Source organism: Lygodium microphyllum, chromosome 20 (genome assembly GCF_053477565.2).
Source record: "Lygodium microphyllum isolate KBCC chromosome 20, Lygodium_microphyllum_v1.1.10, whole genome shotgun sequence".
NCBI classification, from domain to species: Eukaryota; Viridiplantae; Streptophyta; class Polypodiopsida; order Schizaeales; family Lygodiaceae; genus Lygodium; species Lygodium microphyllum.
The window spans coordinates 116318111-116336446 of record NC_141154.1 but is presented as its reverse complement, the minus strand read 5'-3'; the positions used below and the strand labels follow the sequence as shown (position 1 = coordinate 116336446).

The window sequence follows — 18336 nt, the reverse complement described above, 5'->3', positions numbered from 1 at the left end:
ATGCTATCTTGGCTAGATATCGACCTTCCCGACTTTGTATCTCCTGCATACGAACATTGGTATCAACCAAACTTTGTAGGACCCTTCCCAAGCAAAGCCTATTTTGGATGTATTGATCACTATTAATCCTCTCCCAATTAAAACAATTTTACACATCTTCAATTTAGTGTTGTGTGTCCACTACAATTTTCAATAGCCACATTGCCCTCGTGGGTCAAACATCCACTAGATAGTCAACCAATAAGGCATAAATACATGTAAGACATCCCCTTTGGCTTTAAATAACTTGTATATCACATGGAATATTCCAATATCAAAGATCTACATCATTAACTCACTTAATATATTTCGGTTGTCTTTCTTTGCATCCCAAATGACGGTATCCTCTGTAACCTGGATCAATGTCTCTTTGGTATTTTCTATTATCTGTTTACCCTTAACATTATCCACATTCTCTTTCTTAGTATCATTCATTCCTTTGAACTTTGTAGCATCTACATCTTCAGTCTTCATATTTGCATCATCAAACTCTATAGCATCCACATCCACAAACTTTGCGCCATATTCGAGCTCTTTTTTCATCCTAAATCTCTATATCATTTGCAAGCTCTTCCATAGCTTCCTGTGTATCATCAAGTTTTTTTGTATCCAGCATGTCATGTTCTCCATCTGCTAATATTGTATCTGTAACTACTGTTAATGCATCTGTATTGTCGAAATCTCTATATCTTTGGTATTCTCCCGTAATGCCTTTAGTGATGTGGGTACCTTGCCTCTATTGTTTGACTGTTCATTGAGCTCTATTTTTTAGGCCCTACATGTTCTTGACTTGGGCTTCTCTCTTCTCTCAATTAATGGTCTTCCTAGTCTCGGGACTCATATTGTCTACATCGAGCTAGCCGTCTTTGTTGCAAGATTCTACTACAAGAGCCACTTTTTTTATAAGTTGTCAGGAGAGGGAGACTATGCGACCTCGTGGCTGTCTCAAATGTCTCTATCAAAGCATATGCCACATGCAATACTTTACATCCATTAGATCTAATCTGATCCAGTTCAGAAAACTGTCCTATAGGACCACCCTGCAGAAAACTGCTTGTATCATTTGAACCATAACCCAGATCACCAAGATTTAAAAACAAAACATGTAGTTGCGCTCATGATCTACAACTTATTTGTAGACAGTTGGACCAAATTCTTAAGATTTCATCCCCTAAAATTTTCTGCGCAACATGCAACTATTCATTATAGCATGTAGTCCTAGCTAGACATCGACCTTCGCGACTCTATATCTCTTGCATACGAACTCGGATGTTAACCAAACTTTGTAGGACCCTTCCCAAGGTATAAAAGCCCATTTTGGATGTGTCATCACCATTAATCCTCTCCTAATCAAAACAATTTTAGACATCTTCAGTTCATTCATGCGTGTCCATTGTAGTCTCCTACTTGGTCAAACATCCATTCAATAGTTGACCAAGAAGACCCACATACATGCAAGACATCCCCTTTGGCTTTAAATAACTTGTATATAACATGGAATATGCCAAGATCAAAGATCCACATCATTAACCTATGGTCGATCACATTAGATATACAAATATTGATTGAAGTCTGCCTCCATACACCCCCCTCTCCCAAAGGGGGTTGTTCATTGGATGATACACATCGTTAATCTAGGCATGTTAGGTTTTGGAGAAATCACTAGTTGGGTAGAGAGGGTGTAGAAGGAGGGTGGCTTGCCTTAATTATAGGCTACTTGACTGATTGGTCTCATCAAATTGCAATCCCTTTTTGTGTTGTAATCCACAATCAACCCCTTTAGTAACCTCAACATTTGTCATTGTCATCAACAACTTCTTTCCCTACAACACCCATAAAATTCTATCTAATAACATTAGGCAAGTCTTGCAGATTTTGGTGCCATCAAGTGAAGTAGTTTACATATCGATCAGTACTGTGAATTTTCTGATTTGTTTGGTGACTGGACAAACTAGTATATTTGTTAATTCTGTTAAGGCCGTGTACATGTGTCAGACCTTGAACTCTCAGCGTGGCCAATTCTAGACCTTTTTCTGATTGAACAGTGGTTCTATTTGCCCTCTTAAAAGAACTTTGGACTACATCTTTACACAGGTTGTTTCCATAGAACCTATTTGTTTCAATTGTATAGACACATAATCTCTAATCATACAAATATGAGTTTTCTCTAGTAGTCCACTTGTGAGGCACAGAATCATTAGACAAGAGAGAGGATGATGCATGCCTCTAGCCCACCCAATGATACTCTAATCTCACACAGCACCACAACTGTCAGTAGTAAGAAATAGGCTTCCCCTTTGTCAAGCAACATGGGCAAGTATATTAGAGATGGGGTCTTCAACCACATGGAAGAATTACAAGCATGGAGTGGAGGTTACAATCACACTCTTTTATTGGGGCTATCTTGAAAATTCATGTGAATTCTTTATGTTTTAGTTTATCACTTGTTTCTATGGTGAAGATCGAGATGATGCTATGCCTAAAGTTGGGAAATCCATTGGTTTCTAGAGATCCTTTGATAAAGGGGAGGTTCTCACATCATCACAAAATTCTTTAAAATTTGATCGCGAGCCATGGTCTTGGTCCTGAAAGGAAAATCTATGTTTTATGTTGTGTAACTAGATCCATGGGTCTAGAAAATCCATGTAATGGGTGTTTCTTTTATGGGATGTATTCACCTTTTCAAAGATATAAACTTTTACTCACATGAGAGCCCCTCCAAATCTCCCTGAAGGTGTAATTGATATCATTTCTTGTCTTAAGCTAGTCTAACATATGACCATTGTATATTTTGTTGTATCTACTACTCAAGCTCATGACTTTGTATCTTGTCTTGGCTCTTGCACCCACAATTTAGGCCATGATTATCTATGGTTGTTGTGTATGGTTCCCAAAGAGGAGTTTACCCTCTAGTAGGTGGCTCTTGTATAGGGTTGTAAAAGTGTAAAAGACTATGCACTCTAGTGTTTGGATATTCAACTTAGATTATCATGAAAAAACTCGACGTAAACTGGTGTGGCATTGTGTTTTTATTTGAATTGTATAGAAGGGGTTATAAAAATGAACATCATCTCAAAATTTAGATTTACAAAAGGAACATAAATATTGCCTTCAAAATTCAAAAAAGGGGTATATAAAATGGTGCAATTTTTTTAAAAAGGGGTTTTAAAAAAACTATTTGAACGCATGTTATATAAAGGGTTAACCCAAGGTGGACTCCTCGGGCATTGAACACACTACTTTTACACAGATCCTTGTATACTCGTGTGCACATGTACACTTGTGTGTGCTTGTGTGCATTTGTCATACATTGTAGCAAATTAGCACCTTAGACCTAACCTTAGAAACTAGCTAGTACACACAAAAACATTGCACCATGCATAGTGTACAACACACAATGCACATGTGTACACGAGCACATGCACACCTCACACTTGAGTCCTCTAGTGCATACCCCCACTTCATCACCCATCCACACTCTATGTACCTTAGTGCACTACATTTTTCACTAAGTCATCACACTTGTGCACATTGTATATACACATATGTACACATACTTGTGCACGATGCATAATGCACTCTGCACAAAAACTATTACACACATGTGCTAGTGCATTCTAGCTTAAGATATTTTAGGGTATTCACTCACACATCACTTGCATATAGTTTGGTGTATGTATTCACTTTAATTCACCTTCACACACACACATTTTTGCTCAAAAGCACATTCATGCACACATGATAGAAAACCATCATATGCTTTTATCTCCACCCAATTACATGCCCTAAAACCATTACATTCCATGCATCTCAACTAATGATAGATCATATCCATTCTTCAATGGTTAGAGAAAAGAGACACATCATTAATTGCCACATCAATGCACAAGAAAATTACTTCGCATGCATTGGGATGATGCAAGGTTGTGAATTAATGGACATTGCTAAAGTAAACCTCAATAAAGGTATAACTTGTGGATAGTTCTTTAGTCTAATTAGACATTGCTTGGAAAGTGGAAAGCCTAATTGAGAAATGTGCACCGCTTGAACTTAAAAACACAAGGTAACAAAGCTTGAATGAATGAGTGCAATCAAGAGAACTCGTGAGAAAAACTTAGGACCTCAAATACCACATCACTTTATGTGTGCTTGCAAAATGGCCATGAAATAGTCTTGACCACATATGAAACATGCCTAGAACTAGAGACCAAGCTTAAATTCCCCTTTGTAGCTAGACAATTAGACGATTACCATGATCGAGATTATCCTTACAACTTTGTGGAACAATTTGAATAAGATAATGAGGCAAGCAAGCTTATGTGGGTGATGCTAAACTTATACAAGTCTTTGGATTGTGCCTAGGTTAACCTAGGTGAACAAAAAAGAAATTGGTTCCCTATACTTGATGCCACATGGAAGGCCTCTTTTCCATTTCTCAAGAAAGTTTTCTTCAAATGCTTTGGAGAAGCCTATAATGGTGATAATGTTATCATTTCACTAACAAACATTAAGTAACACAAGGAAGCATATATGAGGATACATTTAAAAAATGAGGAGCCTTTTCAAGTGATACAATTGCACTATGACCTACAGCCCAAGGCCATAACAAAAGCTTTCATCAAGGTATGCTTGATGAAAATATTTATGAAACCATGGCAAGAAACTTTGGGCTTAATCACTCTAGTATCAATTTTGTGCTCCATGAAGCCATATGCATTGATGACCTATGGAGGGAAATAAACAAATATAATAAAGTCATAGAATAGCAATTAGAATATTAGTTTAGTCAAGGTAAGACTCAATTGAACAATGCACAAAAGTGTATAACCTATGTGTTGAAACACACAAAACCTTGTAGTTGATCATGTGATGAAACTCACAAAACCTTATGATTGATGTGATGAGAAACAATAAGAGCTATTAAAAATGGTTTAAACCCTTAAGTTGTCCCAACCCTATTATTATAATGTGCAATGCATACATTGTGGCAGCAAAGACCACATCCCTTCAAAGTGTTCATGGCATAAACATGCACTTGCATTATTTGAGGATGTCTCAGTCATGATGCTACTTATTGCAAAGCTCCTTAAAGGCTCCTAGCTCCTAATCTCAATTATGGCCACCTAACATTCAAATGCGGTCTCAATTACTTAAAAAAACCCAAACAAGAATAACAACTAGCTTTATCAACCCCACCCATTCAAGGACCTATTTCCTCCTATCAACCCATTAGTAATACCCAAGAGCCCCATCATTTTCTCTCTTCAAGTACTAGCAAGATGAAGCCAACATCAACATGGTGTTCTATCATGTAGAGTACAAGGTAGCTCATTTTGATGCATGTGAAGCAATATGGTTAACGTGGATCCTATGGCACATGGGAGTGTAGGATGAAGAGGCCATTTTATTATTAGATGTTCATACAATTTCATCAGTATATGTGTGATCTGATCAAGAATGGGTAGTAGAGTTAGTCTACTATGTAGAGTCGATATACTAGTATTTTCTTTCAATTGTTTCCCTTGTTTATATCCTCCAATATGAAAAAAAGATCCATGGAATTGAGAAACGAGGCATGCAGATCTAGTTTGGATGGACTTTTCAAATGTACTATTTGTTGGGGGTTGAAATGACTTGATTTTTTGGGCTGATTTTTGTTGTTTTTAAAAGGTTGAATGGTTGATTTTTTTAATGGATTTTATATGATGATTAGTTGGTTTGGAAGTTTTTGAGAGTGTTTTGGATGAGGTCAATTAGATTTGAGAAGCTCATGATGATTTTCAGTGGAGATATGATGCTTTGACATGTTCTTCATTGATGTCATGTTAGTGTCTGATTGGTTCTAATTAATTCTGTTGAGCTTCTATTTTGTTATGTTTTCTTTCTGTATGAGAGGTTAGAATGATGATTGATGGAGTTTGAGAGTTTGGAAGCTTATTGATTGTTTCTTGATGGTTTTGAATTACTTAAGTTGAGCTAAAGGCTTTCTGATGATGTTTTGTATGGTTCTGTATACCCTCTATTGAGCTTCTATAGAGCCTCTATCTCTGTCATGTTCTATTCTGTATGTAACTGTAAGTGTTATGATGCATGAATGTGTACTTTTGGGGAAGTTTTCCAACCTTTGAGAAGAGATGAATACAAGTTCAAAATAGCTCAAAGAAATGAAAGTAGTAGCTATTGAAGACTCAAGTAAAGATTGAAGTGATAGTGACACTATTGAGCTACAAAAGGACACTATAGTGGCTCTAGTGACCTTTCATAGTAGACATACCACTTGGGAGGGGTATCCACAACCAAAGAGGGGTTATGGATGATTATTCTTGATTATTCTAGTGTACTATTGAGAGAGAATGTATGAGAGAGAGAGTGTGAGAGAGATAGCCAAATCTATGCAAAAACAATGTATCTATGAGTAAGAGATTAAGGGAGAAAGTTATGGAACTATTGAAGATGAATGCTATGTAATGATTTCCATTCAAAGTGGTGTATTCTCTTGTGTCTTTATGGAGTTTGCAAGTTTGTGGAGCTGAGAATATCAATTAACCTATAAGCTCTAGTAGTGGAAGGTGCAAGACTGTATGATGAAGTTGAAGCAAGGCTATTGATGACCTCAAGAAGAGGAGTCTTACCTCCTCCCATGCCAAGAATAGTATACACACCAAGTGCAGTCCCAACCATAGTTTCCTATTCCTATCCTTAGATACAAAAAATGTTGCAATATAGTGCACCAAATCCACAATGGTGGCCACACACGGCAGTACCTCAAATGATGGTTCAACCACAACAACAGTGGCCTCAAATAGTTCTCCCAATGGCAACTCAACAAAAACAATGGAACCCTACCAATTGGAACCAACAACCCCTAGTCTCAACAGGAGCTCTGGAAACAGAATCAGAACAGAGGACCCTCTAGATCAATCCAACTTGCCTATGTAGTGATTACAAAATCTTTCCAAAACCCTATTTCAAGTACTCAGGAGGAGAAATTTTGAAGGACTACCTATCCAATTCAGTTGCAAGCATCAAGAAAGGAGTTGATAAATGTGATTATAGAATAGCTGCAGATGTGCTAAAGGTATTCACTGCCAATATATCCACTCTTGCATAAGGTGGACGAGATGTGATGCAATCAAATACATGGTGAGAAAAGTGCCATCAACAAGCGAGACATTTACCCCCACTGAATGTACCCAAAAACCAACCATCCTTGGAGCTTTTTGTTCATACTGTTTATTAAGGAAGAACCATACAGAGGATATTTTCTCTCTAAAGGAGGTGCATAAACAAAGAAAGAAAGACGAAGAGGCAAGATTCAACTTGTTGAAATCAAAGATGACAACTCAGGTCATCAGACCAAGGCCTAGAGAGTTCGGTCCTAATTTCGGCCCAAGGAGGTTTCCCTCTCATAGTTATAGAGGATGATAGTCTAGCATTGGCCAGAGATCAAAAGTTGAGTGTTATAGATGTAGAGAAAAGGGACATATCTCATCAAACTGTCCAAACTCGAGAAGGTCTATGGACTACAAACCCTTATGCAATCGATGCAAAGGAGAAGGCCACACTGCAAAATATTGTCCCAGTCTAGCTCATGTAAAAGCTACCTCTGATACCCAACAGAAGACCCAAGAACGTGCCTCTAGATGGTGGAATTGGAAGCTGCCGCAATAACACATGCCAAGAAAGGAGAACCCACAGTTCCAAGAGAGAACATTCCCCCCACCAAAATGGTGAAGTTCAATATTTCCAAGGAGAAACACAATAGCATAGAGTAGAACAATGTAGTACATAGCACTATAGTGCCACAAAGAGCTACAAAGGATAGTTATAGAGAGACATGATCAGAGGTCCAAGAGATGGAGGATGATGAAGTACCTCTAGTAGTAGAGGAACTGTAGATCTTGCTGCCTCTAGAGGAAAAAGAAAATATAAAAGTGGGTATTGCCCCATTTTCTGGTTGATTGGAGAAGCCAATGGACCCTATCAGAGAATATGACTTGGTCAAAGACCTAGACATCTTCAAATAAAACTTGACATTCTGGCAGTTGTTGATGTTGTCTCCTAGCTCTTGAAAGAAATTCAAAAGCATATTGACCAAAAGAACAGGCCTAAGGATTGCTCCCTCAATGGCAACCAAGTCCAATAAAGCCCTAGAGCTTGTGAAAGAAATAGATGTGGCTAATGCCTTCCTGGAGCATGGTACCCTAGAGATTGGCATGCGGATTGAACGATGCTTTATAGCAGACACATTGATTGATGGAGTTTCATCATTGAACATTATGACGGATGTGACAATGAGGGATCCAGGCTTGCAAGGTATGTAGCCTACTCCAGCAGCGCTTATCAGACAGGCAAATCAAAGTAGAATCAAGGCTTTGGGTGTTCTTCCATATGTGAAGACAACCCGCACAGGAAGAGACTATTGGTTAACATATCTAGTGGTAAAACCAAATTCCTACGAGACCTCATACCCTTTGCTGCCTGGCAGCAGAAAGACCATGGCTTTCTAAAGCAAGTGCATCTCATGTTGAATTATTGCCTTGCTCACATGCCTCAAAGCATCGGCAATTTTATCATTAACCAGTAATCTTCATTTGAGTACCCTCACCTAGCTTTTCTGCAAAAGCTCAAGCAAAACTTCGCTGCCACCCTTACCTATTCAGATCTTCATGGCCACAAGTATTTCCTTTTCTCTCTATTGAGACCCTTATGAGATGCATCTTGAGATCCTTAAACTCCATCTCGATTAAGCCCTTAGTCTTTTGTTGCAATACCTCAAGATCTCCTTCTTAAATCTTCTAGAGCTTAGATTCATATCTATGATGTCTTGTGCTTAAAATTTATGGATTCTTAATGTATTAGCATCTTCAATTACCCATTTTTATGCTTAACCATGTCAATTTATCCTCTCTTGAAAGTAAGAATCTTTGAATTTTAAAAAGTAGCCTAAAAGAAGGACAAGTGATCTCTCTGGCTTACTATGCTCTCGATCTACAACAATCAAACATCTTATTTATTATGGTCTTCAACATGTACAAGAAGTATCCATCCATGAATTTATCTTGAGTTCTCTTCATCTCGCTTAGTGTCCCTATGACGAGCGACATTCATGAACCCTGTGCATATTATTCTGTGCAACACCATTGAGGAAGATCTTGCAATTCTGATATATTGTATCCATACCTACGGTCCTAGGCTGTGGGATTCTTCATATCCTATCAAGTCCTATTGTCTATACCTATGGTCTAGGGTTATGGGATTTTCTGTACTTTGTTAAGTTATCATTGTACCTTGTGTCCCTACATGGGATTATCTTGTAATCCAAATTCTTGTAATAAATCTTGCATCTAGTCTAGTCTCTCGAGTACAGTCTAGTGCTCCCATAACATGTGGTGTCCAAGAAGATAGTCACGAGCCTACTAGCACACTGCAAATGAAAAGTTGTAACTAAAATAGATAATCAAATAAAATAAACAATTAACCAAAATGCAAGCAACATTCCATTCAACGTAGTTTTGTTGGGAGTTCATGAGGATAATTTCTTTGGTAAGTACGTCAATATATATAAGACTCTAATGTTCTGTGTAAAACAAAATGTTAAATACAAAAAAGAACTATATGTTAATCCTTTTGGAAAATTGCATACCTTCTGACGTAAGGAAAAAAGATATGGTAGTTTGTGATGGAATCAAAATATTCCAAAATTTCAATCTTATCCACCGTTAGCTCAAAGATGCTTGTCTGTACAATTAATAATGCTTTTCTCATTTCATGCACTTGAGCCATGTATGTGCAAGATGTAGAGTATAACCTTGTACAATAGCCAAGCATCATGTTATAGCCTTCTCCAACATATCTTATGTAGTCATGAATATTAAAAAAAGAAGGAGTTTTACCTGTAGAAGGATCCTTGGGATAAATATTTCCATCAACCCACATATATGTATACTTTTTTTCTTGTATTCGTAATCTGTTAACCTCCATTTTATCTATTAGTACTGATGATGTATGCTTCTCTAAGATGTATAAATCAGATCTAGTTGAATGGTAAGTTTGTACTCTCATATGCTTGCATCTTTATTACTTGAAGAGGTACTACTAAAAATTTTAGAAAATCAACCACAAATGAATCTCACAGTGATAAGAAAGTGAACACAAAGAAGAGAATGGCGAAAGAGTATGGTGTGCGAAAAGAAGATGCGAAAGCAAACAAATGCAATTTTGGTGCATATATCTTGAAAATAAAAAATCTCCCAACTTTCAAGATAAAAATGACTAAAAAGATAACCTTGATGTAAAATAAAAGATGAGTGTTGGGACCTAAAATAGGCTTGACACTGGCTCTAAGGCACTAGCCGGGCCTCTACCACTTACCTAAAACCACCCCACACAATCTCGCAGCATTGCTAGGAGCATCTAAGAACATTGTATTTGTCTAATTTTGTAGTCCAACAAATAATTATTTTCCCACTCCTCAAAGAGAGTCTTGAAAAATATTGGTGTTATACACCATGTAACACACACACACACATAGGGAGCACCCCTCGGTTGATCTCATTGTGGTTCCATAACAACTCTCCTATATCTCGAGGATTGGCCCCAAGATGCATCGTGAACATAAAACAAATTTGAAACAAAGCTCACTCTTTCAATTAAAAGATCCATAAGATTATAGATAAACCTCACCAAATAACTCCCAAGGAACCGAATATCTAGCCCTATGGTTTGGGATACCTCACACTCTCAACGAGTCGGCCATTACTCATACAAACAGGTGCTATGTATCTAGGATATATGGTACCATGTGGTGCATCAATGCAAGTGTATATATAACCATCATGCTCTAAAAAATGTTCATTGAAAATCAACAACGTGAAAGTGCGAAGACAATTCTTTTCATGATTTTTTTCTACTACGATAATGCTTCATTGCTTAGGGCGAGCATCGAGCTTCCTCCCTTGTGCTACTAGTCCCTTTTTAAATTTAAACAACTGCAAACTCTATATGATATGCAACATGAAACATCACAATTTAATGAAATTTATCCACTCAAAAACCCCCTACTCCCTACCATTTAAAATTTTGCATGTGTTGATAGATGTAAGGCATAGTTTTTTATGTATTTTTCTTTGAAAATGATAAAAACTCACCCTAATAAAAAGATAGGATTGATCTGAGGCTAAACCTCATGCTTCACATCTATCATATGTCCACACACATTAATCTTACTTTTTCTTATTTTTATGATGCAAAAAACTAATTTTTTCTTTTTTTATATTCATTTATAGAAAAGTACTTATACTTACTAATTTTCTAGTTTAGATAGATTAATCTTATGGAAAATGATTTTCTTAGCATGTTTCATTCCATAGGAATGGAAAGTGCACACCAAACACCCAAAAGCCGTATATTTCCTCTTAAATCACCTAGGCTTGAGTTTTGCGTGTTTTGCATAAAATCATTACACGACTAAGGTTTTTGTGATTCCTTGAACATGACTGATCAAACTGAGTATGGGCAATCAAATGCAATCATTTCTAACCATTTCAAATAACAATTGATCATAAAACGATAAAATCTACATTTTTCTCATAAAATTACTCATTTGACGCGTGTTTTTTGATGTTGGAGGCCTATTGACGCTCTTTCATGGCAGTTGATAATCCATCCAACTTTGATTCACATCTCTTTTCACTCCCTCATCATCGCACAATAAAAAACGTCCATCTCAGTCGATGATCCCCCTCTCTTTTACATTGATCTATGAGAACAAACCACAAGAGGAGAGAGAAAGAGTAAAATCAGATCTTTTTACTAAGTGCATCAATTTCTGATTAGATTGGAGTGATGGATGGTGGAAAATTTTAGGATGTCATGTGCTAGAGCATTCATCTTGATTCCCATGATCAGAAAAACCCATTTTTTGCCATGAAAGGATGCACCAAAAAAATGGCACCCCCTCCCACATTCAATTTTTTTGTGTTTATGCCCCCCTTAATCAAGTCATTAAGGCTTAACATTAAAATATCTAGTTCAATCCTCAAGTTTCACATTGTAGACAAGTGATTTTTTCAATTTCGGAGGGGCAAACGAGCTCAGGCTCCCTAATCACTAGCTGCTTCATAACGCAAAACCTTGCATGGATTAAATGGGGGGTCAAATGGACTTCGATCTATGAACCAAGACTTGCATTGGGTTCTCGCATCAAATTCCATCCATGAAAACTCCAGCTCATCTATCCATAACAGTTTCATATTTCATGAAAATTTGGTCTTTTATGGCCTTCCAGACTCTTTTCTGCTTCAAAAATGGCCTTTAAAATCCACTCTCAATGAGGACAATGTATGGCTGACCCCTTCAATGAACCAAATATTCTCGCATTAATATAATTTGAGGAACCAAATTTGGTGGTTTCATTCTTTCAAAATCTCAACTCATTTTAGCAACTGAATTTTTTTTTACATGTGCCTTTTTTGAAGCATTTTTTGCCCTAATGTATAGAGGTGCCATATTAGCAGTATATGAGATTACTTGATTGTTGAAGTTATTGATAGATTTGGATATGTAAGTAGATACTCCAATCAGTATAATGTATTATGACAACATGAGTAGTGTACTTCTAGCTACGAATCCTATGTATCATGCTAGATTTGAACACATAGAGGTACACTATCACTTTGTACAAGAGATGGTACTTGCAAGGCGGCAGATAGATCTTCTACATGTCAAAATCAAAGGCCAAGTAGCTAATATATCTACCAAGTCACTAGGTAAAGATAAGTTTAATCATTTTAGAGAGCTACTTGGGGTGCATTGTCTTTCTTGAGCTTAAGAGGGGGTGTTGAGTCAAGGTCATCTTATCCCAACATTGACAGCCATAGACTAGCTGTCACTAGCCTTGTGTGACTTCCTAAATAAGTCGAGTAGGTTAACTCTACTTAGTTAACTATGGTCAGCAATAGACCTATCTTATTACACTATTGTAGGCTAAGTCTAGGGTATTATAGATAAAGAATAATGGAAGAAGATGAGAGCATACAACTCTCTTTCTCTCTATTTCTACTCCACCCTCTTGCCTTTGTTTCTCTCCTGTCTTGAACCTTCTAACAATCACCTCCAAAATCTTAGAAGATGCAATAATCAACTTCTCAATTCATTTATTGATGGAGAAGAGTTCTAACATTATTATTTGCACTGTTAGTAAGGCATTGAATCAATCATCACTAAAGGCTGTGTGGGCTAACTACATGAGGCTAAGATTCTCATGTAGCTAGTCTAATTGCTTAACACATTTAGTGTTTGCCTTTCTTCTGATTTGACATTAGTTATATCTTCAAAACCAGCATGCGAGTACTATTTTCTTTTTTTATTCATTTTTACCTTCTATCATGTATCGTGTTTGCATTTGGAATTGGCACAACCTCTATCATCATCAAGTATCTCGTCTCATGTTATCCTTCAACATCCCCATCCATAGATATATCCTTTATGACAATTGACTCATCAAGGTATTCACCTTTTAAAGTGAGGATTTGTTCTCCTAAAGATAAGGAACCCTCTTTATCTAAGATTTGTCTCTTCAAATTCCTCACACTGTGTGTACATTTCACTCTATATATTATAGAATTATCTTTTTTTGTGTTGTATATTATAGATACAAGGTCAAAAAGATGAAGCACAAGATGTAATGTACCCCTTAACGATGGGGAGGTCATTCATAAATGTATGTATGTATCACATGGGTTCAACATAAGGAATTTTTAAAATACCATTTTTTAAATAAAAATTATATACATAAGGGTCCCATATAAAGGGTTACTTATAGATTGAATAGAAAAGGGCCATGTTTTATTAAGGAAAACTCATAGATGCAGATATTTATAAAAGGTCTTGAACACGTGTGATATAGAGGGTATGCATATAGTGAACTACCTGGGCTCTTAACTTACTGCATTTTCCTATAGTCTCTTGGCTTGAATAAGCTCTTAGCTATAATTCAATGTGTCATGATAGCATTGAACGATGGTTGTCTAGAGTACTTATGCAAATCCTTCTTCACTCTTTTTTGCATGTTTGTGAACTATTATAGAGTGAACTAATATAAATGCCACCACCTCTCCAATAGCTCCTTCCCCACACCTTGTCCCTTTCTTGAGCAAGAATTAGATTCGAACAAAGGCTCTTCATTAAATGGGATTAAAATCTACAATAGTCAACATCCACATTCTTCTTTCATGAGGCATACACCTCAATACCCTTTCAAGGTCGGCTTGGGATCTTGGTAAGCATTGAAACCCATTTTGGCATGTTCTATGAGAATTTTGAGAGAATCAAAAGACCTCAAATACAGTGGAGTCTTTTGATAGTTGGATACTACTGTGATATCTTAGAAATTTCTTACCTTAAGCTATACGATTCATCTTACTAACTAATGTAAAACTTAATATTGATAACTTTTTTTTAAACAACTGACTCTTGAACTCTTGTAACCTTGGCACTCATGATGACAAGCTCCACTATAGTCCTAGAATTATCCATCAAGCCAACACCTTTGCATGTGTGTGATGCCATTACATTTTTTCTAAAGTCTTTGAAGAGTGTACCAAAATTATTAAGATCTTGAATGAAAACATGTCTCAACTCTATTGCCTTTTGAAAACCTTAATTGCATGTTCATCCTCCCCAAGGGCATATAAAACTAGACGTACATCATTGGTGATGTGGTGTAATATTACTCATCGTTGTGTTAGGTGACCGATATGAGGATATGTCAGTGATTCTACAATTGGACTCCACCCACATAGTCCATCCTTGGTTATGGCACATTTATTATGCCACCTCTTATATCCTAGTAGGTTTACACTTACTGACCGCATATATATACATTGTGGTACTTTGATATTAGCCTTTTATCATATTGTAGACTTAGTTCTTTTGTGTGAAGAAGAATAAGATTTCAGCCCTATCTCTCTATGTGTTCAAGTCTCCATTGCCTTTGTATGTGTGTACTCTTAGGTGCTTCACTTGTCTCCCCTCTTATCTATTTTCATGTTATGAGAGTCATCCCACGGATGTGCAAAGCTCGATCGAAGGCTGAGGTAGAGGCATTGAAGCAAAAAGTAAGTAGGAAAGCAACAGGTAAGAAACTCTTCCATCTTGCTTGATTTTCCTTAGGTTATAGCCACTGCAAAAGGCTCTTGAGGCTAGGAGGGCTACAGTCTCCAATTGCAGTGAAACTTTGCGAGTAGGAAGAATAATGTATATATTGTAAGCATGTCATTTAAGGCATATCTATTGTGATTTGAGGTCATTTTGGCCTCTATTTTTGAACATGCAAGTGGTTACAATAATAGTTTTTGGATATGCTATAGTTTTGGGTGTGTTCGTCATTTATAGTGCACAAGTTATAGATTTTGATTCTATAAGGCTTCAAGTGTTTGCTAGATTGCAAACATGAAAGGCATTTGTATACAAATTGTAGATTGTAGTTATTGTTATGCAATCATTGAAAATGGCTCCATGTTTAGCTGTGGTGCACTTGGTATCAGCTTGCTTACAGCTTGTAGGTTTTGCAAGGTTTTCAGTTTTGTCAAAATGTCTGATAACTTCCATCCTATTATCAATGAGAAGCTTGATAAAAACAATTGCTCGACATGGAAGTTCAGAATGACTAATTTCTTGAAGGGAAAAGGTGTTTGAAATTACATTGAAGGAGACATGGTAGTAGCACTTAAAATTCTTGCACAAAATGCTACTACAAAATAGTTAAACATTAAGAAAGATTAGGAGCAGACATAGAGTAAAGTCATATATTCGCTATCAGTCAATGTCACAATAGCATGATGGGCTATTTGTAGAAATCTGAAAGCTCCACTATTGCATGGAAGAATTTGGTAAGGTTGTTTGAAGTAAATGCAAAGGCCAAAAGGCTACAATTCAAGTCAGAGCTAAATCAAGTGAAAAGAGAGAACATGTCCATTAATGATTATGCCTTAAAGATCAAGAGTATTATGGAAGCTCTTGGATCTATTAGTGTAGTAGTTGATGATTATGATATTGTGCATGCATGCTTAGATGGACTTAGAGATTAATAAAAGAGCTTTAGGTCATCTATGAATACATGGGATAATATCATTGATTATGCAAACTTAATTTCTATGCTGATACTTGAGAAGAAGAACCTTGGATTGAATTTCTATTCTTCTCAAATCAAGAATAAGTCTAAATATGTGTTTTACTCTATTAGCAAAGGTAATGATTGTGGCAAAGATCAAGGTGGTGGTCGTGGTCAAGGTTATGATACATAGTAATCCTCAACTAGCTCTAGTAACCAAAGATCATTATGAGCATTCAAATCAACAATAAAGCTTATGTGGTTTGGATTTATACCTTCGTATTGCATATGATAAAAAAGTGATATCACCTAATCACCATGTCCATTATGTACATCCAATGTGATCATGGTATTCCTTGAGACCAAGCTTCAATAATGCATCTTGGTAAAGACTACCCTAGCATCAAGAAAGTTCCCACATTTACCATGTATATTAACAAGGGTTACGCCTAGGTTTGTATTTAGAAGAACACTCCATCATGGAATTCGGGATAATCATGTCTTCTTTGCATGCTACCATGATGTTGCATATGCATAAATAACAGACAAAAAGTTGATTATATCAAGCTATGTGCACTTGAGGTGCATCTAATAAAAAGATCCAATTCCTTTAAGTAGTATCTGTTTTGAGTGTAAGTTGTGACCATGGTAGTCTAATCGACAAGATAAGTTTGGTGAATGCTCTAAAAGATGTTCTCCACAACCTTAAGATTCCTACGCTAACAATAAACATCGATCATGGTGTTCAATGTGCATGTATCAAGGTTTGATACTCTTTCGAATACTCTGAGGGAAAGATGGGTGTGCCCACACCAAATGTATAGATTGATAAGGATGTTCCATGAGCACTAGTCTGTTGGCTATGGGATGCCATTCAAGATAGCCCATGCAAATGCCAATTGGTCATAGACCCCACAAAAGCATATGAGGGAATTGAGAAGGAAGGTATTGTTGTCATAGCTGTAAGGGGTGATGAGAACATGCAAAAGCCTATCTTGAGAGAGAGCCTTGGCCTTGCCATGTGTGATACAAGAAGCTCAAGAAACTTAGAAATGCCTTGGTCTTCCACATGCTCTATTTTCTCATCTTAGTTTACGCGAAAGACTGATCATTATGATATCAACCAAGGATGCACTATTGTTTCTACATGTGGAGAAGAGAGAGAGAGAGAGAGAACCTTTCTTTAAAAACAATTTTTTTCTTTGTCTAAAAGCAAGTTGCCTACATGTTTCAAGACTAAATGGACCACGTAACTAAAATTAACACTAGGTAATTCTTTTGGGACCTCCACCATCTTGTCACTACATATTTATATAAGTATATTCTCTAAAGGAAAATGCTAATAGATATGCAATGATGTAGAGAGATGATAGGGTTTGTAAGGAGAAACATATAGTGTTTACAGCAAACACTGAGAGAGAAGAGAAATTTAGAAAACATAGGACACAATGATGATGTGCTAAATCATGCTATGAGAAGAAAAGCTAATGTAGTGGAGAAAAAGTTCATAACATGACTATACTCTCTTTTTTGACTCAAGTGGTAGCACTTATGGGGAATCTACATACTAAAGGGACTAAAACACAATCCTTCAGGAAGAGGGCTATCGAAGATGTATGCTGATGGTAAAGGACAACTGTCGAGGGAGCAAACAACAGTCCTCTCATGTTATCAAAGATGAGGAAGATGATCACCAGCTATATCAAGGGAGCAAGCCCAATATTTGGAAACTAGGAAGATAACATAATAAGAGACTAATATGAAAGTACCAAAATGTATGTACACGTGGTCACTAAGTGTGAACCCACTAGGAAAGAAGAGGTGATACAATAAATGTGCCATAACCAAGAGACTAATATGAAAGTACCACAATGTATGTACATGTGGTCACTAAGTGAACCCACTAGGAAAGAAGAGGTGATACAATAAATGTGCCATAACCAAGGATGGAATAAGTAGATGTAATCTGGTTGTAGAATCACTGGCATATCCTCATGTCAATCACCTGACACACTAGTGAATAATATAATGTCACATCACCAAGGTATGTAGTGGATGCCAACCCATGTAGAGCTTGACATCTCAACACTCCCCTTCGAGCTCAGCATGAGTTCATGAACTCCAAGCATAGTCTTGAAGTGTCAAAGCTTCTCAGTTCCCAAGGCCTTCATGAAAATGTCAGT

The 18336-nt window shown here is 36.8% G+C and overlaps 1 protein-coding gene across 1 annotated transcript in view; it reads right to left on the bottom strand.

Moving 5' to 3' along the window:
- Positions 1-583: 583 nt before the first annotated feature.
- The window catches only part of LOC148019287 (uncharacterized), a 39389-nt gene continuing 21636 nt past the window's right edge, over positions 584-18336 (bottom strand). The window contains exon 3 of the mRNA XM_087701330.1: positions 584-705. Coding sequence (XP_087557456.1) covers positions 584-705 — 122 coding nt within the window. The remainder of the gene's footprint in view (positions 706-18336) is intronic.